The sequence below is a fragment of the Brassica napus genome, chromosome C8 (assembly GCF_020379485.1).
Source record: "Brassica napus cultivar Da-Ae chromosome C8, Da-Ae, whole genome shotgun sequence".
Lineage (NCBI taxonomy): Eukaryota > Viridiplantae > Streptophyta > Magnoliopsida > Brassicales > Brassicaceae > Brassica > Brassica napus.
The window spans coordinates 28858001-28879826 of NC_063451.1; the positions used below are offsets into that span (position 1 = coordinate 28858001).

At 36.5% G+C, this 21826-nt stretch overlaps 5 protein-coding genes across 5 annotated transcripts; 2 read left to right on the forward strand and 3 right to left on the reverse strand.

The window, feature by feature from the left end:
- Positions 1–1971: 1971 nt before the first annotated feature.
- Positions 1972–5430, forward strand: LOC106358589 (ABC transporter G family member 11-like). The gene is made up of 10 exons (XM_013798416.3): positions 1972–2697; positions 2880–3169; positions 3254–3425; positions 3498–3620; positions 3697–3825; positions 3905–4099; positions 4181–4267; positions 4337–4609; positions 4694–4801; positions 4890–5430. The coding sequence occupies exons 1-10, from the start codon at positions 2308–2310 to the stop codon at positions 5241–5243; spliced, it is 2121 nt and encodes a 706-aa protein (XP_013653870.1). The 5' UTR covers positions 1972–2307; the 3' UTR covers positions 5244–5430.
- Positions 5431–13205: 7775 nt separating this feature from the next.
- LOC106387641 (kunitz trypsin inhibitor 5-like) lies at positions 13206–13999 on the forward strand. Its single transcript, XM_013827545.3, has one exon. The coding sequence runs from the start codon at positions 13332–13334 to the stop codon at positions 13917–13919; it is 588 nt and encodes a 195-aa protein (XP_013682999.2). The 5' UTR covers positions 13206–13331; the 3' UTR covers positions 13920–13999.
- Positions 14000–14089: 90 nt separating this feature from the next.
- LOC106358591 (nascent polypeptide-associated complex subunit beta-like) lies at positions 14090–15701 on the reverse strand. The gene is made up of 6 exons (XM_013798419.3): positions 15583–15701; positions 15048–15115; positions 14797–14945; positions 14653–14709; positions 14533–14571; positions 14090–14435 (listed from the first exon to the last, which is right to left on the reverse strand). Exons 2-6 carry the CDS (start codon positions 15113–15115, stop codon positions 14251–14253), a joined length of 498 nt encoding a protein of 165 aa, XP_013653873.2. The 5' UTR covers positions 15583–15701; the 3' UTR covers positions 14090–14250.
- Positions 15048–20771, reverse strand: LOC106387638 (homeobox-leucine zipper protein HDG12-like). The gene is made up of 10 exons (XM_013827542.3): positions 20046–20771; positions 19853–19970; positions 19599–19787; positions 19066–19503; positions 18884–18985; positions 18612–18812; positions 18113–18544; positions 17947–18036; positions 15583–17868; positions 15048–15115 (listed from the first exon to the last, which is right to left on the reverse strand). Exons 1-9 carry the CDS (start codon positions 20141–20143, stop codon positions 17479–17481), a joined length of 2058 nt encoding a protein of 685 aa, XP_013682996.1. The 5' UTR covers positions 20144–20771; the 3' UTR covers positions 15048–15115; positions 15583–17478.
- LOC106355404 (putative GDP-L-fucose synthase 2) lies at positions 16151–16606 on the reverse strand. The gene has a single exon (XM_013795365.1). The coding sequence runs from the start codon at positions 16604–16606 to the stop codon at positions 16151–16153; it is 456 nt and encodes a 151-aa protein (XP_013650819.1).
- Positions 20772–21826: the final 1055 nt, after the last annotated feature.

Genomic DNA, 21826 nt, shown 5'->3' on the forward strand with positions numbered 1-21826 from the left:
AATTTACGTATTCCTGAATATCCAATTTATTAATGATATACATGAGCTAAAAAGTTCTATAAGAACTTTAAATAACTTGAGTATTTCTGAATATCCAATATATGAACATGATAATTAGATGATACTACCAACATTGATGAACAAGCTCTCTTATCTAACTCCCATAATAGTTAATAGTCTCTGACAGTTATATTAAAAAGACAATTTTAGATTAATATTTTACTATAGTGAGTTACGTGAATTGTGAGCTTAAAGTCGTTGCACAATGCGAACATCATTTATAGTTGACAAAACCAAAGACTGTGTGATGTAGCGTAGTGAAAGTGAAGGCAGTAATAATGGTCTATCTTATCGCCACGTGTCGAGAAAACTGCGTCGCTCTATCGCGGTTTCTGTTTTGTATTCTTCCTTTATCTTTGTCTTTTCTTTTGTTTACTTTGAGTCTCCCACGTGAAGGTGGTGGTTCCCCTCTTAGACTGAGTCTCGTTTTCGGTTTCTTTTTTTTTTGTCGTCTTCCTCATTTCCTGTACTGTTTCTATTAGTCCATTTAGTTATCCTTGGGCCATATTGGTCCAAGCTAATTTTGTCACACTTTTTTTTTGAAACACATACAATAACCAATATAACTTTCATTCAACGTCTTAGCCCAATATGAATATATGGAAAACAAAAACTATATATTTTGTGTTTTAAATTATATGAAAAGGAAATTCATTGAAATGTGAATCTGATTTCTCTTAAAGAATATATTTAACACTGCCTGAAGAATTAAACTGTTTATCAAAACTATCATATACCCCCATAGTAAAAATTATTTGTAAAAATTGTTAGATTTAACAAGAAAAGTTATATATTGTATAATGTCTTAGTCAAGTGAAACCCAAGATAAACTATCTTTTGAATTTTATACCAATTCGTTAAAATATTATAAACCCAAAATACAAAACTTATCAATGTTTGGTTTCCAGTAATTATTTTTACCTCGTTATTTTATTGAATTGATCATTAATGACACTTGGACGTAATAGAATGTCACTAACAAATCAACAATTGACTCGTACTCTTTTCTAATATTTCGGCACTTTTCTGTCAAACAATATATTTGCATTTAATTTCTATACATGTTTTTTCATTTGATGTCTTGTATTCCTACTTCCACACCAACATTTTTAGCAGGATGATGAAAGCCGCAGTGAGTACTCCATAAGCATGAGGGTAGTCGCTGTCAATTAAACCAACAGGCAACAAGCCAACAATCTTTGCAAGATGATTAAAGATTAATCTTTCTAACCATTTCCATTACCATTAAATAAGATATAAAACCCTGTTTACTCATCTAAACAAATACTCCATTTAATTTTTTAAAAAAATTGTTTAAAAATGTATTTTTTATAATTATGAATTTTAAAAACATTAATTGTATTTCTTGAAGTTTTAATGGTTTAGAAATATAGGAAACATAAAACTACAAAAAACTATGCAATAATAACTAGTATTCACTCCGTTCCACAAAGATAGATTTTTTTAGTATTTTCACACATTCAAAAAACACATTAAACTACCATAATAAATGTATTGTTTTCTGTAATTTTCAATTTTCAATAACTTTTAACCAATAGTTATTCAATAAAGTCAATTAATTTTTTTGAAGTTTATAATTTTTTCATAGAAAAAACAAAAAATACATCTTTGTGAAACAAATTTTTTTTCTAAAAAGTCTATCATTAAAGAACGGAGTGAGTATTATGTTTTATTAATACATGTGAAAATCCTAAAACATGTATAATTCTGAAACAGAAATACAATATCTTTCTTTTTTTTTTTTTTTTTTTGAACAATAATACAATATCTTTCTAAAACCGAAAATTATAAAATTTGGGCCGGACTATTGATACTTAATGCAACCATCCATCGACTATCCGACTACATTAAATGCTGCAACAATTGGAAAATTCACCACATCTGTCTCTATCTTCATTTTTTCATTCAATCCTTCTCCCAACCATCTCTTTGCTGTCTTCATAGCTATCTCGTTTCTTGTTGTTCGGATCAAGAAAGTTTTGTTAAAAACAAATAAATAAAAAAGAAGAACAAGTGTTTGGTCTGTTTCAGTTTTGGAGTTCATGAGAATAGAAACGAGTCCAAGTTTGTTATTCATGCAACTTTCTCACGACTCTGTTACACTAAGCTCTCTTCTCCTGAACTTCTCCTACTTAATCTGATAACTATACTTTTTATTCAAAGTTCACACCTTTTCCATTTTCTAGACAAAACCCACTTTTCAGTTTCCTCTGTTTTGGTTACTGAATGGAGATAGAAGCAAGCAGACAACAATCCACCGTACCGGTTCCGGCCACCGGAGGGAATTTTCCGGTTCCGGTGGGTGGGTTAAGTCCGTTGAGTGAAGCTATATGGAGAGAAAAAGCTCCAACGGAGTTCGTCGGAGATGTGTCGGCGAGGCTTACGTGGCAAGATCTGACGGTGATGGTGACTATGGGAGATGGTGAGACTCAAAACGTTCTTGAAGGTCTTACCGGTTACGCCGAACCGGGTTCTCTCACGGCTCTCATGGGCCCTTCCGGCTCCGGAAAATCCACTATGCTCGACGCTCTTGCTAGCCGCCTCGCCGCAAATGCCTTCCTCTCCGGCACCGTTCTTCTCAACGGCCACAAAACCAAACTCTCCTTTGGAGCAGCTGTTAGTAGTAATCTCTTAACTTCATATAAAAAGTCAACAGTTTGTCAACTTTGTAAAATAAATCTATTTTAAAACTTTATATAAACAAAAAGGTTACACATATAAGAATGTTTTTGGAGTTTGGATCTTAGCTATGTATATAGTGTATTTTTTTTATCTCTGAATCTGATCATTATTTACAGGCTTATGTGACACAAGACGATAACTTGATTGGCACGTTAACTGTGAGAGAGACTATATGGTATTCAGCAAGAGTTCGTCTCCCTGACAAGATGTTGCGGTCGGAGAAACGTGCCCTAGTGGAGAGGACAATCATAGAGATGGGTCTACAAGATTGTGCAGATACTGTCATAGGAAACTGGCATTTGCGTGGGATTAGTGGTGGAGAGAAGAGAAGAGTCAGTATTGCTCTTGAGATTCTCATGAGACCTCGTTTACTCTTTCTTGATGAGCCAACAAGTGGTCTTGACAGGTAAAAGGCTTCGAATACATTCTTTTTTAGGGTTATACAAAACTAGTTAAACCCTAATTGCTTGCCTTTTTACTTTCTGTGCAGTGCTTCTGCTTTCTTTGTGACTCAGACATTGCGTGCGCTATCACGAGATGGAAGGACGGTGATTGCTTCCATCCATCAACCGAGTAGTGAGGTTTTCGAGTTGTTTGATCGGTTGTATCTTCTTTCTGGAGGCAAAACTGTTTACTTTGGTCAAGCTTCTGAAGCGTATGAGGCAAGTAACCTAAACCAATCAATCTCTGAATAAATCTTGTAAACTAATCCATGTTTTTGCTTATGAATGCAGTTCTTTGCCCAAGCTGGGTTTCCATGTCCTGCTTTAAGGAACCCTTCTGATCATTTCCTGAGATGTGTTAACTCAGACTTTGACAAAGTTAGAGCCACTTTGAAAGGTTCTATGAAGCTAAGGGTACTGAAACATCTTTTACCTTTTGAACTACTTTCAAATCTTACTTGCTGATCAAGTTGTTATTCTTACTTCTCAGTTTGAAGCAAGCGATGATCCATTAGAGAAGATTACCACAACGGAAGCTATTAGAGTCTTGGTGGACTATTACCACACTTCTGACTACTATTACACCACAAAGGCTAAGGTTGAAGAGATATCACAATATGTAAGTACCCTTTGTTCTTTTCTAGAAGTTTTGTTTGATGTTGGGATGAGATCTCTCTTGACCTGTTTCAACGCTACAGAAAGGGAATATTCTTGACTCTGGAGGCAGCCAAGCTAGTTTCCTTCTGCAGACATACACTTTAACCAAGCGATCATTCATCAACATGTCAAGGGACTTTGGATACTACTGGCTCAGACTTCTTATCTACATCTTGGTCACATTCTGTATTGGAACCATCTACTGGAAAGTTGGGACTAGCTACAGCGCCATTCTGGTAATTAATTTGCTAATATCATATATTGGTAACAACTTAAACTTGAGATGATGTCTTAATCTGAACCTCTAACCATATCAGGCACGAGGCTCATGTGCGTCTTTTGTCTTTGGCTTTGTAACATTCATGTCTATTGGTGGGTTTCCCTCCTTTGTTGAAGACATGAAGGTTAGTTACTCCCTCATGCAACTTTCTTGCATGTACCAAACTGTTTTGATAGGCTGAAACTATCTTCAGGTGTTCCAAAGAGAGAGACTAAACGGTCACTATGGAGTAGCTTCGTTTGTGATAGCCAACACATTAGCCGCAACACCGTTCTTGATCATCATAACATTCATCTCCGGGACAATATGTTACTTCATGGTTGGTCTTCATCCAGGATTCACTCACTATCTCTTCTTTGTGCTCTGTCTCTATGCAAGTGTCACCGTTGTAGAGAGCTTGATGATGGCTATAGCTAGTATTGTTCCCAACTTCCTCATGGGTATCATCATTGGAGCTGGTATTCAGGTGCTTCCTCGTACCTGAAACCTTTCTTAAAAGTAGAAGAAGAGAAGCTCTTCTTGAATCTGTTTCATTGTACTTTTGTTTTAGGGGATCTTCATGCTGGTTTCTGGATTCTTCAGGCTACCAAATGACATACCAAAACTTTTCTGGCGTTATCCAATGTCATACATTAGCTTCCACTTCTGGGCGCTACAAGTAATAACATTGGAACCACACATGAAACGTTTTATATCAGTTCATCATCATAATGTGACCATAACCATTTGTTTTGTTTGTTCTTTAGGGTCAATACCAGAATGATCTGAGAGGCTTGATGTTTGATAGCCAAGGGAGTGCTTTCAAGATTCCAGGGGAATACGTTCTTGAGAATGTCTTCCAGATCAACTTGCACCGATCAAAATGGATTAACCTCAGTGTGATTCTCAGCATGATCATCATCTACCGCATCATTTTCTTCATCATGATTAAGACCAACGAGGATGTAACTCCTTGGGTTAGAGGTTACGTAGCGCGAAGAAGGATGAAGCAGAAGAATGGTACTCAGAACACTACAGTTGCACCTGATGGTCTTACACAGTCCCCTTCTCTGAGAAACTATGTTGCTACACGAACCAATGGTGGAGCTCGCAGATGGTAGAGTTGTGAGTTTTTCAAAGTGTTTGACGACACACTTCAGGAAAGTTTCACTTGGCATGTAATACCAAATCACAATGTACCGCGAGAGAGAGAGAAATTTGAGTGTGTTAGCTATAGAATTTTGTCTAAAATAATCACTTATACATTTATTTTGTCTACTCGCTAACAACAAGAACCATCTTCTTGCATCACATTTTGCATTGTGCCGCAACTTTTTTCCCTAAGGTACTTACGATTGCTCTTAGACTTTGTGCTGTGTATCAACTGAGATATGAATGCATGCATATTACGTGATTCAGATTAAGAAACAGCATGCTTATTATCTTTAACACTAGCAAAACAGTAGTTATACCCATGTGTACGAACTGTAAAGATCACGGCGCATATGATAGCTGCAAACACCTATAATATTATTTGATATAGGTATCACTCGAGCTAGGTGAACTATATATGCTGTTTTTGTCATATTTGGTTAGGCTGCGGAGTTGCAAACAAACATGATGGAAACACTGGACGCTGCTGACCTTGAAAAACAGAAGCAGAAGTTTTTTCACGCTTGGCCGGATTAGAGGTATTATAGGAAGCATAATTGGTTTGTCGACAATTCAAAGTGTTGTTTCCTTATAAGTAGAGCAAAATTATTTGATTTTTGATTTAAATATAATAAATGGAATGTTTTAGGCGGCAAACACAGAACTTACAAGATCGTATGAATACGAGCTCGTGCCATTAACATGATCAAGGGTCACTCTTGCTATGTAGATGATTATGGACTTCAACCGATACAAGGTCATATTTGTTTTATGAAATAAACATAGAGAAAAGCATCTTGCCTTCTTCTCGTTCTATCTTCAAGTGGTGACAAGTCTTGTATTTCTTATATAATGAGAACATGGTTCTATTTCTTGTTGTTTCTCTCGAGAAGTCCCCCCTTACGAAGTGGCGTCCTTCTTCCTTTTATAGGCGCAGCTCGTCTTCGTTGTTACGTTTGTTGCACGTGTCCCTTGAATGAAACACCAGCTTCCTCTTTTCTAGGAATGTCGATCCTGAATATCTTCTTGTGTAGATATGACTTTGACTTGTCCACGTATAGTTGGTTTAGTCTCTAAACCATGTGTAGATATGACTTTGACTTGTCCATGTATAGTTGGTTTAGTCTCTAAACCATTTAAGACATGAATTGGCCCAAACGTAGAACCGTTTATATTGAACCAGGATGTGTCTAAACCGTTAATGACTTCGTGCTTGCGGTGCTTGGTTAGTGTGGAGTCGTCACCGAATCGTCAGGTCAATGCGCGGGAGATATCACTAGTTTGTTACATCTAGTAGTATTTTTTTTGTAACACCTAGTAGTATATAATACATATCTATATAATATAGAGAGACTTCTTTTTCTATTCCGTTCCTCCAAGATTTCGCCATCACCATGGAGAAATGCGAACTGGAAGAGAAACCCAAAAAGGCTAAATCTTTGAAGAAGAGGATGTGAGAGGTTGGTTGGCCTCTGGTTCAGCTACTGATTTGATGGTTCCATCACACTCTAAAATAACATCATAAATAAGATCAATGATAATTTTCACAAACAAGAACTAAAAAAATGATTTTTGATGAAGTATGGTAACAATATAAGAAGGATTCTCTATTTCTAAGGATAAGCTCTAATACTAATTGACTAACCAATGTAAATCAGTGAAACTAAACACATTTACTTTGGATTTTCACATAATGATCTCTTTTGGTCAGAGTAAGAAGCATTATAAGTATGTATGATGTAATAATAATAATGCAAGACACATTTAATAACAAGATTCATTGGCAGTGGGCAACAATAGTACAATGCAAACACTTGTATATGTTTGATAGAGAACCAGGTGAAGTCTTTGTTTAATAAGTAACAATTTGTTAATATTGAGATAATTCATGCATATAAATGTTGTACCGTCATTTTTTAATAAACATCATAAAATTGTTGTTAAAAATCATAAAACTAACGCAGATAATTCAATTGTTGTGACTCTTATTTATTTAAATCTATTTCCATTTTTATTTCATTTATATATTAATAACTATCTCGTGATTTGGATCCGATAAGATTCTTAAGCAACTTTAATACTAAAATTACTGATTTCTTTTTTGGATATGAATATATGCTGCAAATGAAAGCAACGATCTCGGCGTTGAAGTGTACCAACATGCAGTAGACTGTCAGGTCTTTCCACCGGTACATGCTGCAGATGCTCAGCCACATCCCAATCTTGTTGACGATGAAGAATTGATAAAAAGGTGATTACTGCTTCAGCCAACAATATTCTGCCTGATGAAGCTTAAAATTGTTCGTGATGAAGATACGCGCTTTTTTTTACCTTTGTTCTTTTTCTCTAGCTAAAGCTTCGTTATAGTTTCTCCGGCCGGCGTCAGACTCCGACGTCGGCCATACTCTTCTTCTTTTGCTTTTTTTATGATTTTTTAATTTCCTTTTGTAAACGCTATTGGAATAGTCGTGTGTCCATTGTTTATAGTCCATGGATTTAAACCTTCACTTTGACAATACTGGTGCTATGAACATTTTATTTTTCCCTCTCCTCTCTCACCCTCTCTCCAATCAATTAGGAAGAAGATGGTTTCCCACTCCGAAGGAAGGACATAACTTTTTTTTGTCGGTTCTATTTATTATATATAAAGGGATCCCAATTTTTTACCATATGATACATATCCAGAAAAAAATCCAAAGTTCAATGAACAAAAGAAAACTATTAGAATTTAGGGTCATCTAATTGAATATACAAATATTGAGTATTAGAAACTTTCCATTTTGAAAGTAATTGCAAAAATAGCTTGTAAAATATGGTCAAGTCGGACGTATATGCCTTGCTAATGCGCTGAGCGGTGAGCTACTGTACCGGTTTCACTTGTACGGTTAAATAATACGGCTTGTTCACAAACCGACAGAATCCGCATTAATATTTGAGTTATTTTCACTCTAAAGTAGTTTTCATGTTATTATATCAGGAAAAAGCACTTTCCGCTATTGGGGCAGTTTTATTGTGAAAAAACTCAATTTACCCCTAAAAAAGACGTAACTAGCGATTGCCTTTCGATTTTTCTTAGTTGGTGATTTGAATTTCAAAAGATTAAATCCGTGTGGTGGGCCCTAGGACGAAGGGAAGCCCAATTTTATTAATAATAGAGTAAAACCGGATCTGAAAAAGAAATTATTTACTTTCCTCTCCGCTTTTACCGAGAACAAAAAGTGAAGAACGAATAGGCGATTTCCGGCGAAGAAAAAACGGTGAGGCGTAACGACGTTAAAGGCATGTCTCGGCGGCGGAGTCTGCTGGGAAAAGAGATTGCTGACAGTGAGTTAACTTCAGTTTTGCTTTGATGGCTAGATTGGTTAATTTTGATGTTGTTTTCTTTGAGCCTGATTCTCTTTGTTTGATAGAAACAGTGGCGGTAGAGGATGTAAAGGGAAGTCTCCCCTTTGCAACGGATCAGTACCCATGCGAGAGGATCAATATGTACTCGACGATTGATAATCTACTGTGCGTTAGAGACGCACTAAACGGCACGGAGGAAATGGCCCTATTGTTGAGGTTTTGCTTTGGAAGCCTTCAGTTTTGGGCGTTTGAAGCCATCCCAGCTTTGCTTAAGCGTTTAGGTGGGGACGATGAGTAGAAGCTGTTGAATTATGTTGGTGAGAAGCTCACACAACATACTAGGTTGGTTCTGTATAGATGTACATGTGGACTTGTAAACGAATGTGCGTTTGGCTGTACATATGGACATGTGAATGAATGTGCGTTTGGTTGTACATGTGGACACGTATTTTGTGGTGTCTAGCAATTTTCTTTAATTATGTGTACTGAGAAAATTGGTTGTCAACACTATCTGAGTTGTACATGTGTACATGAAGCTATACATATTCTCAAGCTTCAAATCATTGTGGATGGTCTTATTCCTATGGTATACATCAATGACTAAGAAATGGAATCATCAATCTATGTATACTTTCTCCATGTTTATCCCTTTGCATATTCTTTGTTTGTCTGTTGATGTTTTCTTGTTGTTGGCTTTTGAAGACATAGTTTTAGTTTGATTTTTATAACGTTCATCTGTACACATAAAATTTACTATCCACATGTACAATGATTCATGTGTACACTGTCTAACATATATATGTACATTGTCTAACAAAATTTCATGTGTACATTATCTAAGTTGTACATGTGTACACGTATGGAACTATACATATTATCAAGCTTCAAATCGCTGTGGATGGTCTTATTTCTATGGTATAAATCAACGACGGAGAAATACACGTACACAATTATGTTTCTTACACAACAAATACACATCATTTCCCACGAAACCACTCTTCGATTCTATTATATGTTCATTACATTGGCCATCACAACCCTGTTAAATGATACATGTACCCGTGGACTTGTTCATTAGTATGTGTCATGTACACTGGATACATTTACGTACATTGCTTACTGATTGTACACAGTTTCTAATCAACCATGTACTCGCGTTCACTCAAACTTGTCAACAAATTAATGAACATCGTCGGTTAATAATGTATTCACCTGACCGATGACCTGGTGGATATATTTAGGAAGTAGTATGCGATGGAGATTTACAAGGATTGGGTTGTGCCTTTGTACTTGTGATGATTGTAGACATCTGTGCGTTGTTTTGGTTTAAAAGGGAGGGTGTATTTTATGTTGTTGGGATATTGTAGAACGGGAGGACGTATTTTGCCTTTTGTAGTATTTGTGTTTAAAGAACATATTGTGTAAGGACGGATATTGTAGTATTTATGTTGTTTGGACGAAAAGGCTTTTGTTCAAGGGAAGCACCCTTAGATAAATGTGTGTGTGATTAAAGAACATATGTAAGTACAAATCAAGAGGTATTGTACACTAAAGCCAGCCTATGTGAAATACATGTACAACCACGAGGTAGATAAATGCATGTACATGTGGACGTGATAAAGTAGTACACATGGTAACCGAGCATATTGGGTATCAGTTGGGGTGGACATAAAATATTAAAGCGTCTTCAAACCAGCTTATACATGTTCATACTTGTTTTCTCAAATTACAATACAGCCTGTGAAACAAAGTTGTACAGATAGACAGGCACACATGTACAACCCCGGACGTTGTGAACAATGTGTACATGTGGACGTAACGAGGAGGTACACATGCTAAAAGATAATGTGTACTAATTACTCGTGGCTGATGTCAAAAACTCGGATTTGGATAAGCGGACCTGAACATATTGAATATCAGTAGGTGGTGGGCATAAATGATAAAAGCATCTTCAAAACAGTTCATACATGTTTATAATTGGATCAATTAATATAACAGTGAAAATGAATTAAATTTGATAATTGGATGTTAGAAAACTAACCACAAGTTTAGCGGAAGTTAATTTGTGGTCAAATATAAACAAAGATGTAGATTACGGTGTCTGTTCTTTCTAAAATAGGTTTGAAACAAAACGATGAAGATGAAGAAAAGAGAACAACAGATTAAATCTGGGCCGTAAAAAGTAAAAGACAAAAAGTAAATCTAAGGAGTGAGAATTTAAACAAATATATGTCTTGTCATATATGGCAGATTTATTATGGGATGTCTGATGATGGGGGAGATGGGGGAGATGTGCGGTGGATATAGGTTCCCGCCAATAAACTAGTTAGGCTTTTCCTATAAGTAGTTACAGATGAACTATATTGGTTAGGTACAAATGGAGAAAATGAGATTATTTAGAAGAAACTGTCCTATTAGCTGAATGTGGTCCATTGTGTTATTAGAAACTTGGAAACTGCCGTGTAATCTTTTCTTAATATTTAAACATTAAGACATGCACATTAAAAGCCTAGCTAGAGATAGTTACATCGTCAGTTCTTAGCTCTTGTTAAGCTTCACTTTTTTCACATAAACCCATGTGGGACACACCCATATTTCATATCATTCATTAACTATATAACTAAATCAGCCAAAAATACATATATATACGTGAAAACACTTTAATATACAATCAAATAAGAATTATAAATTTGCTTGACTTGGTGTTCATACAATATTTTACTTTACATCAAATATAATTAGCATGTATAAGATTTTCAAAAGAAAATATTTACCGTATATATCCGTGTAAACATCCATATACATTTATGTCCTATATAGTTGCCAACTGTCCGACTAGCGTATAACGTATTTTAGAACACTCATATTTAGTAGGATTTTTAACGTTAAAACCCATCAAGTAAGTTTGTTTTGGGTAAAAACCTTCAAACTAAGTATTTAATGAAAAAACCCTCAAACTAACGTTATTTAATAAATTAAACTCTACCAGGTTATAATTACCATTTCTACCGGTAAATCTTTAATTTAGGGATTTCTACATTAAGTAAACATAGTTGAAGAGTTTTACCATTAAATTTTTTTAAAAAAAAAAATCAAAATTTTATAATATTATTTAAAAATTAGTAATTTTTTTTGACAACATAAGCGAGAACTAAGTAACTGGACCGCGCGATTCAAAAAGCCAAACCAAAAGTATTGAATCGACATATAACATAGCTGAAGGAAAACTCCTCGCACCACTTGCAAGCTTGTCCGCCATAGTATTTTGTGCTCTTAGAATATATCTGATCTGGAAGTTAGGGAATAAAGTCTTACTACGTCTAAATTCTTTATATAATTTTTGTTATATTTTCTCAGTTTTTACATTTTTAATTTTTTACATATATAATGTTGATGTTAAAACACATCAAACTCATATATTTACAAAAAAAAATTAAAAATGCTAATTTTGAAAATTTAAGTTACTAATTTTTAGATAATATTATAAAATTGATTTTTTTTTTAATGGTAAAACCCCTCAACTATGTTTACTTAATGTATAAACCCCTAAACTAAAGATTTACCAGTAGTATTGGTAATTATGACCTGTTAGGATTTACTTCATTAAATAAAGTTAGTTTGAGAACTTTTACGTTAAATACTTAGTTTGAGGGTTTTTACCCAAAACAAACATAGTTGACGAGTTTTAACGTTAAAAATCCTATTTAGTAAGATATCATGTCAGGACTGTATTAGGATTAAGATGGCTTATATGCTTATGTATGATAGGAGTTTTTTTTTTTTTTTGAACACAAATATGATAGGAGATTTGATTTTGTAATACTTTTTATACAACGTTATTTTACAACGTAAGCAAATAACGTTGTATAAAGTATTAGGATTATGATATAGTTACTTTCCTTATTTTAAAGCAATTTCTTGGATTCATAAGTTTTCAAAATAATGTAAGCTTCAAATGTTCGTCTGGATAGATAATTAAACTCCAAACCATGCATAAATATTAGAATTTGCGTGTTTTTTATTAAATGTAATTTCCAACAACTTTATTACAATGTTAAACCGGATTAATCTGGTTAATCCGGATAATATGTATAAGTTTTTAAATACATCTTCTAAAAGTTAAAAGTATAACGATTTAATATATCATGAGTCAAACTGAGTTATAAAAATATATGGATTAATATTTATGCATGTTTTGTAACTGGATGCTACATAACATTCCAGATCAAGCCTAAAATATTGATGCATATTGTTTATAAGATATACCAGAAAACCCGGTTTGTGTTTTGCTACAAGCTTTGTTTCTACATGTTGAAATCGAAATTTGATCTCTGACAAGTTTACTCTTAGGTTTGGTCTTATATAGTTTGTAGGAAAAACCAGAAAACCCGGTTTACTCTTGGGTTTGGTCTGCCAGACAACGTATACTTTTGTCGGTGAAGAAGAAAGGGATCACGTAAGGGATGATCGAAACATGACGTCGTGTGTCTCGTGAAGCTTTTGTTTGACCGTAGTGTAAACGACGCAAAACTTCTCACGTAATTATTTAATGCTCGACCACTAACTAATAGTCTAATACAACGTATTTAGATCAAAATCAGATAAGATTTTGACTTTATAAGATACGCTTACGGCTTATAAATTGAAACTCTGTTCTCATAGCTTTTCAATTCGTACTCAAAAAGGTTTCCATTAAAAGAAAGTTTCCTACAATGTCATCACTTCTCTATACCTTCCTCCTCTTAGCGGTCTTCACCAGCCACCGTGGGGCCACAACTGAAGCCGCGGTGGAGCCAGTAACCGACATCTACGGTCAACGTCTCAGAACAGGCACCAAATACTACATCTTGCCTGTAGTTCGCGGCCGCGGCGGGGGACTAACCATGTCCAAAGCCGAAAACAAAACTTGTCCTAAAAGTGTTATCCAAGAACGGTTTGAAGTCTCTAACGGCATGCCGTTGACATTCTCACCGTCAGACAAATCAAAAGTGATCCGTGTCTCAACTGATCTGAACTTCAAATTCTCAGCTACTTCGATCTGGAACTTAGACAATGTCGACGAGAAGACGAATCAATGGTTCATTGGAACTTGTGGCGTTGAAGGGAATCCAGGCAGGACAACTGTTGGTAACTGGTTCAAGATCGACAAGTACGAAGATCACTACAAGATCTTGTTTTGTCCTTCTGTATGCGATATCTGCAGAGTCATGTGTAGAGACGTTGGTGTGTTTGTGCAAGATGGGATTAGAAGACTTGTGTTAAGTGATGTTCCACTAAAAGTTATGTTCAAAAGAGCATAAATTACAAACAAATTCCACAAAAGTTGCAATGTTTTTTTACACTACCTTCAATAATAAATAAACAATGAGCTTTCTTCAAAGCTTGTTTCTCTCTGCATATTTGATTTGAATATCGGATGAAAAGTAATTTAAGCTCTCCGTCAAATTAGTGAAGAAACATACTAGAGAAGTAGATCAACTGGATAAAAAACCTTAAATCATTATCTGGGAAACAAGAATCTGGTCGGAAACACTACAAAAAGAGGATCGAGAGAGCAAACATTAATAATGATATGTAAAACTCATAAGTGCGGTTTTTGTTGCTGTTGTTGTGGTCTCGTCGCTTTTTGTCTTAAGAAGAAGCAGCAGCTGCTTTCTCTTCAGCAGCAGCTTCGAATGTCTCACCAGCTACAAGTTCAGGGACATCATCGTCCTCATCATCATCCTCTTGAATGGTTGCTGGGACATTACCTCCACCAGGAGATTGCTTCTTGAACTGCTCTGCTAGCTTCTTCAGATTCTCCATGTTGTCTGGTCCTGAAAGAGACCAAAGAAAAAAACATGTTTTAAGGATAACTGTTTTGGGGTTGGGGGGAGAAGAACATGTAACAAGTGCAAATTACATGGAGCATACCTAGATGGCTGAGAATCTGAGGAAGGATATCTTCCAACTCTACAGAAAAAGGTTTTATATTTAATCAGAAAAGATGCAATGAAGAAGAAACATGAAAATAGACACGGTAAAGATGCATACTTTTGGTCTGAGGAGAACCGCTAACAGCCCATGTGTTTGCACCAACTGCAGCTTGAACTGTAGTAAAAGAGACAAAAAAAAAAAAAAATTATCAATAACATGAAAAGGTTTACAATTTCCTTAGTATAATGTTAGAAGGTATACCCTTAGGGTTGGTGAACTGAATAACAACATCATCCTTGAAGATGTTAACTTCTTCAATAGCAGGAATGGAGTTAACTCCAATTCTCTTGAGAGTGCTTTGGAGCTTCTTGTCATCAGTAGTATTGGTCTTGTGCACAGCCTTCTTCTTCCTGCATGCAGACAATCAAATGGTTCATATCATAGACATAAAATTAAATGCTATGGTAAAAATGAAAATGGTAAAACAAAAAAAAGAAGAAGCAAAGTGTTACCTTCTAACTGTACCCTTGCCGCCAGTGCGGACAGTGTTGGCCATCTTCATCAACTTCTCACGATTCATCTGTGTATAAACCATACAAAAAGCCACACTCATTAAGCCGCATCAATGAGATTAAACTGCTACTAGAACTAGGGATAATACATTCACAAATCAATGAGAACATAGTGAATCTTTTGTAGACACACACCAGACAAATAATGACACTATAACTAAGGCACAAAACAGAGATGCGTATATGAATACGAGCTAAGAGCACTATTGAGATTAACCCTAAGCATCTATTAGATTCTCTCTTTTCGACCAAACATGCAGAGAAGTGGAAAACTTGTAAAACATATGGTCTTTCATATCTCAAAACACAGAAAAAAAAAAAGCACATCTCAAATCGATAATGAAGAGAAACGAATCTAGGAAAAAAAGATGTCTGCATCCCGACATATTTTTAAAAATCGGACAATCAAGACAAACCCTTACACTGAAACGATAAGACACAGAGAATTAAAAGGACACAACAGCTGTGGATTTACCTTGAGATTTTGATGATTAGGGTTCTGTGTTTCTACAGAGAGTGGAAAGAGATAACAAGCGAAGAGAGAGAGACGCGGGCGGCGCAAGAGAGTTTTGCGTCTTTAACTATATGCTATCGAGGCCAAGCTCATTTATTGATCCAACGGTGTAGATATCATAAGCCTCCATCTCTGCCGTTGGATCGTTTAACATGTCTCGAATAAAGTTATGGCCCAATAACAGGGACACCTATTGGCCCAATAACTAGGAAACCTATAGGCCCAAAATAGAATGGGCGTCCACATCTAATCGTTTCCCACGTGCTATAGCGGAGCGTTTTGTACACGAAAGCCATCTTAAAAAATACTCTGTCCATTGGAACGCTTGTGCGTGCGTTATAAGACTTTGTAGTTGACTATGATTTGAGTAAAGAACAAGGTATTTTGATTATTAATATTCTCAACATAATTGGTTTTATTACAAAATAAGTCTGCTTAATTTGCTCAGTAATATGAAATCCACGAATACAGAAGTTACATAAGATAGAGAGACACAGAGCCAAAACGCAGACGCATAAAATGATTTCTTTCACTGCTTCTTCTGCACAACATTCTCCAAATACCATTGATAAGTCTGACGAAGCCCATCTTTAATCGAAACCTTCGGCGTCCACCCCAAAGCCGCAAGCTTCGAGCTATCCATCAGCTTCCTCGGCGTCCCATCAAGCTTACTACAATCCCAAACAAGATTCCCTTCAAACCCAACAACCTCCTTAACCAACTCAGCCAACTCTTTGATCGTCACTTCCACACCACTCCCCATATTCACATGCTCAAACCCACTGTACCTCTCCATCAAGAAAACACAAGCCTCAGCCAAATCATCCACGTGCAAAAACTCCCTCAACGGGCTCCCACTTCCCCACACCACAACCTCCTCCGCATCGTTGGCCTTAGCTTCATGGAACCTCCTCATCAGAGCAGGAAGCACATGAGAGTTCTCAGGGTGGAAATTATCGTTCGGACCGTAGAGATTCGTCGGCATGCCGGATTCCGGTTCGCAGCTATTAATTTGATTGAAACCAAACTGTAGCGATTGGCGCGAAAAACAAGGAAATGAATGCAAGCAGGAGCCAGTAATTGCAGTAGCAAATCTGGCAATGAGGTGTCTGAAGAAGACAGGGAAGAAAGAATCTGACAGATGTAAGAGACGTTTCTGCAGCGTTGGAGAGGATCTGTTCATCTGCAGAGGAATTTTAGGTGATTGACAGTGCAAATTAGACATAGCACCCGCATCTCCATGTTCTACATTGTTTTTTTCTTTTACCAAAATAAGAAGTTACACATAGCCAATTCTTGGAAACGGTTGCTGCAGGAACAATGATATAAGGTAATGAAAACGTTCCGAGTTATATAATATTGTCAAACACGTTAACGTATCTATTTAAGGCTTGTTAAGTTTGTGATCTTTTTGTTTCAGATTTTCAAATCATTTTGATTTATATTGCATGACCTCACATCATCTTAGGTTGATGAACTGATTATTAACTATAGTTCAGTGGTAAAAAAGGGATTTATGACAGGTGATAGATAAAACATGGACAACATTTAGACAAGAAACAATTTGTAACTTGACAAAAGATACAAACAGAAGTCAATGCCCGAACCATACACAAAAGTCATGGTGCGTTCTTGACTCCCACCTCCCACCAAATATTACCATTTCAAACACACAAAAAAAAAAAGAAACTGAACAAGAGAGTGAAGAGAGGAGACAGATAACCAGAAGAGTGATGATTTTCTTACACTCTTTGCTGGCACTGAAGGTAGAATAAGTGCTTAATAACTTTCACTTCTCTGATCATTAATGACCTTTATCAGAAATCAGATGGGGGAAATGAGCTATTAATGGCGTCCTCAAGCAGTTGAAGGACAATTCAAGGTGGTTTTAATGTGGTGGACAGTGGAACTGATGAGGTTATTAACTGTCTCCATTGACTCCATATTCAATTTTCCTGACTGCAAGCTACTCACCATTATCTGAAACCCAACCGTTATCAATGAACCTCCTCCTCCACTTCCTCTTCCTTCAACTTTGAGCTCTGGGATTTGGTCATTCCTGCTTCCATCTGGTGAAACCGCAAAACCCGAGGGTAAAATGGGAATGTAAGATGTGTCTTGACCGCTCATTGCCATGTTCAGTGCTGGTAAATCCAATGGAGTGTAGACCACAAGCGAGCCTGATGAGTCTACGCAGCTTTCTTGTAGAATCAGCATGTTGTTTTGTGATGATGATGCATTGAACCCCTAATGTAAAAAAGGTAAAAAAAAATAACAATCAATAGTCTCAAGAACCGAACATATGTGTTTAATTAAGTAACTTACACGAAGAATAGAAATACAGTTTCCTGGATGTGAACCGTTTGCGATATGAGCAACTTCTTGAACTGAACTTCCATTCAATAGAACGTCCCACTATAATAACCAAAGAAACATTTTAAAACAAAACGTTACACAAAGTGATTATAAAGGCGTGTAGTAGTAGTAGTACCTGGGGACGAGTTCTTTCATCTTTGAGGAAATTGAAAACGATAAGTGGAGAAACTGGGAGCCAGAAGCTGGTGGCTGCACACAGAACCATTCCATTTGGTTCGTGCTGGCTCTTGTACGAAGTCACACGGATTCCAAACTCATTCATTCCCGATACAACCGTTGATGATCGAGTGTTGTTAGATGTGCCAACGCTCAAGCAGAAGTTGTTTACCATTCTTTGAGCAAGTTTCATTACACTTCTCTTCCCTTCCGGCGATGGAATCACCGAGGATGTTGCTGGTTCATGTAGAGCTGTGAATCTCTCGCACATTCTTTGGAGAGTAGCGATCCAACGTTCAGCTCCAAAAGCTAATCCTTCACGGACACGATCTTTAAACATCTCATGAATAGGCTCTTGCTCCGAGATTTCAATATGTTCAACCCAAGTAACCTGTTATTGTATAATGATCAGAGATGCTAATAAAAAAAGAAACAAACACATTAGTTTACACACAAACCTTGCAGTAGCCATTGGACATGTCTTGAATCAAGCAACCAGAAGGAAGTCGATATGGCCGAGAAGAAGATATAAACTGAGGAAGCTCATAGGAGACATTTACAATAGCCCAAGTTCCATGTTCGATTTGCTGACAGTATCTTAGCACGCTGAACTCACGTGTTGGAACCAATGGCGAAAGCATTTGAAGCTCTTCAAGCATCTAACACAAGCCAATAGCAAAGTTAATCAAAAGCTTCACACACAAACAATGATCAAGTGTTTTTTTTGTACCAAATGTAAGGCTTCTCCGTGGTTTCCACGCAATCCAGATGAAACCACTGCAAGAGTTTTAGATGATGCAACGACTGAGGGAAAAAGCTCTGCAGATTTAACCTGAAAAAATAAACTATATGAGAAAAAAACAACAACAAACCAACTGAGTAAAATCTACAGGTTAGGTTGGTTTTACTCACAGAGTCCATGAGCATGTCCACAAGTGTCATAGCATTAATGAAAACTACGCCAGAAGATCTACTCGCTTCCACTCGAACGTTATGATTCTTTCCTCCACGGCTACTTGCTCTAGGGAACATATTCTCATAGCTTCCGAGGTTGAGAACGTCTCTTGCTCCATCATTTTTGATCCATAGAGGCTCGTTTGTTTGGGTAAGCCTAATCAACTCTTCCATAGCGGTCACGGCAATGTTGGTCATAACAGACTTATCAATGTCTGATAAAACCAAGTTTGGTTGAGATGGTAAAGTAGGAGCAGCCATTGAAGAACAACTTCCAGGAATAAGATCAAAATCAAGCGAAGGACCACCGTGGAATGGCATCTGGTTTAGTAGTGGTGGGAGATGAGAAAGTGGCCTCCCCATGAACTTAGCTGCAATGCTTGAAACCCTTTCGAGCTACCAAAGAAAAAAAGAGAGGTGTTAATGGGAAGGTTAAGCACTAAGATCAAACCACAATGCATGACAAAAAAGGTGTGCATTTTAGCTAGAACCTCTTCTCTAAGGTGTGCATTTTCGATTCGAAGCTTCTGTTCATCGAAGTAAGAGTCTTCATGAGAAGGAGCGTCACCACAGGTGGGGCAAATGGTGTGTTTGAGAGCTTCTTTGATGGCAATGTTCTCGCAACGAATCCTATCGTTCTCTTCCTTGAGTGCACAGTTATCAGCTCTCTCGTGTTGTGCCTGCAACATGAAACGATGAAGAAGAGAGACAAAGCGAGTAAGATAGAAAGTAAAAAGTCTAAAACCTTCTTTTGTGTTCGTCGGTTCTGAAACCAAAACTTGATCTGTCTTGGAGCCAAACCCAATTCTCTGCTAAGTTGCATCCTCTGTTTCTCATCTGGGTGTTGACACTCATTGAAAGCTCTGCAAACAAAAACCATAAGAGAACAGAAAGAAAGAGGTGGAGAAAACAAATGAGTAGAGGAAAGAGAGGAATACGATTCAAGGCGTTGGATCTGGTGAGGTGTGTGGCGGTGGAAACGCTTCTTCTTCATTGTCTTCTTGTCCGTTTCAGAGCTGTCACCGAGAAACTCCATCTTTGTTCAAAAGTATAATGTGTTTGTATACAAAGAAACAGTAAAAAAAAATCCTTTTGTAACCAAACAAGTGAACTCTGGACCATCACACAGCTGTCGCCATTATTAACACAACAAAGAGAAAAAGAGGGAACAAAGTTTCAAACTTTGAACAAGAGAGAGAGAGAGAAAAAAAAATGTAACGGAAGAGAATCTGAAAAAAAGAAAGAAAAGAAGATAATGGGAGGGAGGAAGGAGCAAAAAGGGAGATTTGATATAAGAATCCATATAGCCAGGTAGTTAATGTCTCTTACAGAACCAATGAAGAGAGAGGCAGAGTAATAATAAATCTCTCTGGGTCTTTGTTCTCGAGCCTATCATAAGCAAGCCATTAGTGCTTTCATCATTCCCACCTTTCGCTCCTTTTACATTCATTACACATTCCAAAATCTCTCTCTCTCCTTACCTGTCTCTTGAGAAATTGTGTAACTGATACTGATGGGGGGATTTAATGGCGTTTGACAGCGGGAGGAGAGAGAGAGGTTATGGGTTTTAAATTCTCTTGATCGTTTCTCCATTACGAACCTTCTTCTCTCTCTCTCTACCCTCATTTAGAAGTGCCGGAGAGTTTAGAAACGGGCGACTTTATCCACTTGCTCCGGCGGGTTCTCTCAACGTCATGTAGTGACAAAATGTAACTTTTCTTTGGGATTTTGCTGACCTATTCTTCTCCTTTTTTTTTCTTTTCCTTTTTACTTAAGAAAATAAAATATGGGTGAATTTGCGAGATATCCAAAATCGAGAGTATAATTAAGTAGATGACTATGATTTTGACGTTATTGAGTGAATAACATTTTACCTTTTTCCAAGCCGGTTATATCCCCACTGGAAACAAGTTAGCGGTCAAAACAAAAGGAGAGATGACATTGATGACTTAAGAGATGGATCACATTTACTGTATACTATTAACTAACGAATCAAGCAAATATAGCCACGTCACATGCTTTCTTACCACGTACATGTTAACTGTGCTATATAAATATTATATTCCATTTATAAAAATACTATGTTTGATAGAAACAAACAAAACACCTTCATATGAAACATAACTAGAAACTTTAAACTCAACTCCACACCTAAATACTAAACACTAAACTCGAATCTGTAAACCAAAACTCAAATATTAAATCTAATTTCTAATTATAATATTTTTTAAAATAAAATAAAATATATAAAATTTGAACTATTATTCAATACTATCTAAAATGGAATGGAGACTATTCTTCTGAACTAATGCATTTGTGTTCAACCTTAATCCACCTCCAACCAAAATAGTATATAACACCAACCCCATCCCAACCCCTCAATAATAAACCATATAACAACCCCACCATAAACCCCTAAATACTTAACCTTAAACCATAATCATTATACCCTAAACTCAAATATAAACCATAAACCCAAATATAAACCCTCAACCTAAATAAAATGGAACTAAATAAATAGCATAATACATATTGGTGAAAATATGAAATGTCTATGATATTATCGAAGAAGTTAATGCTAACTCCATCCTTACCCCCTCCACCTACAAAATACTATACCCTAACCTTTAATCACTAAACCCTAAACCCAAATATAAACCATAAACCCAAATATTAAAAGTATATAAAACATTGTCATTCTACATGAGACATACAAAAT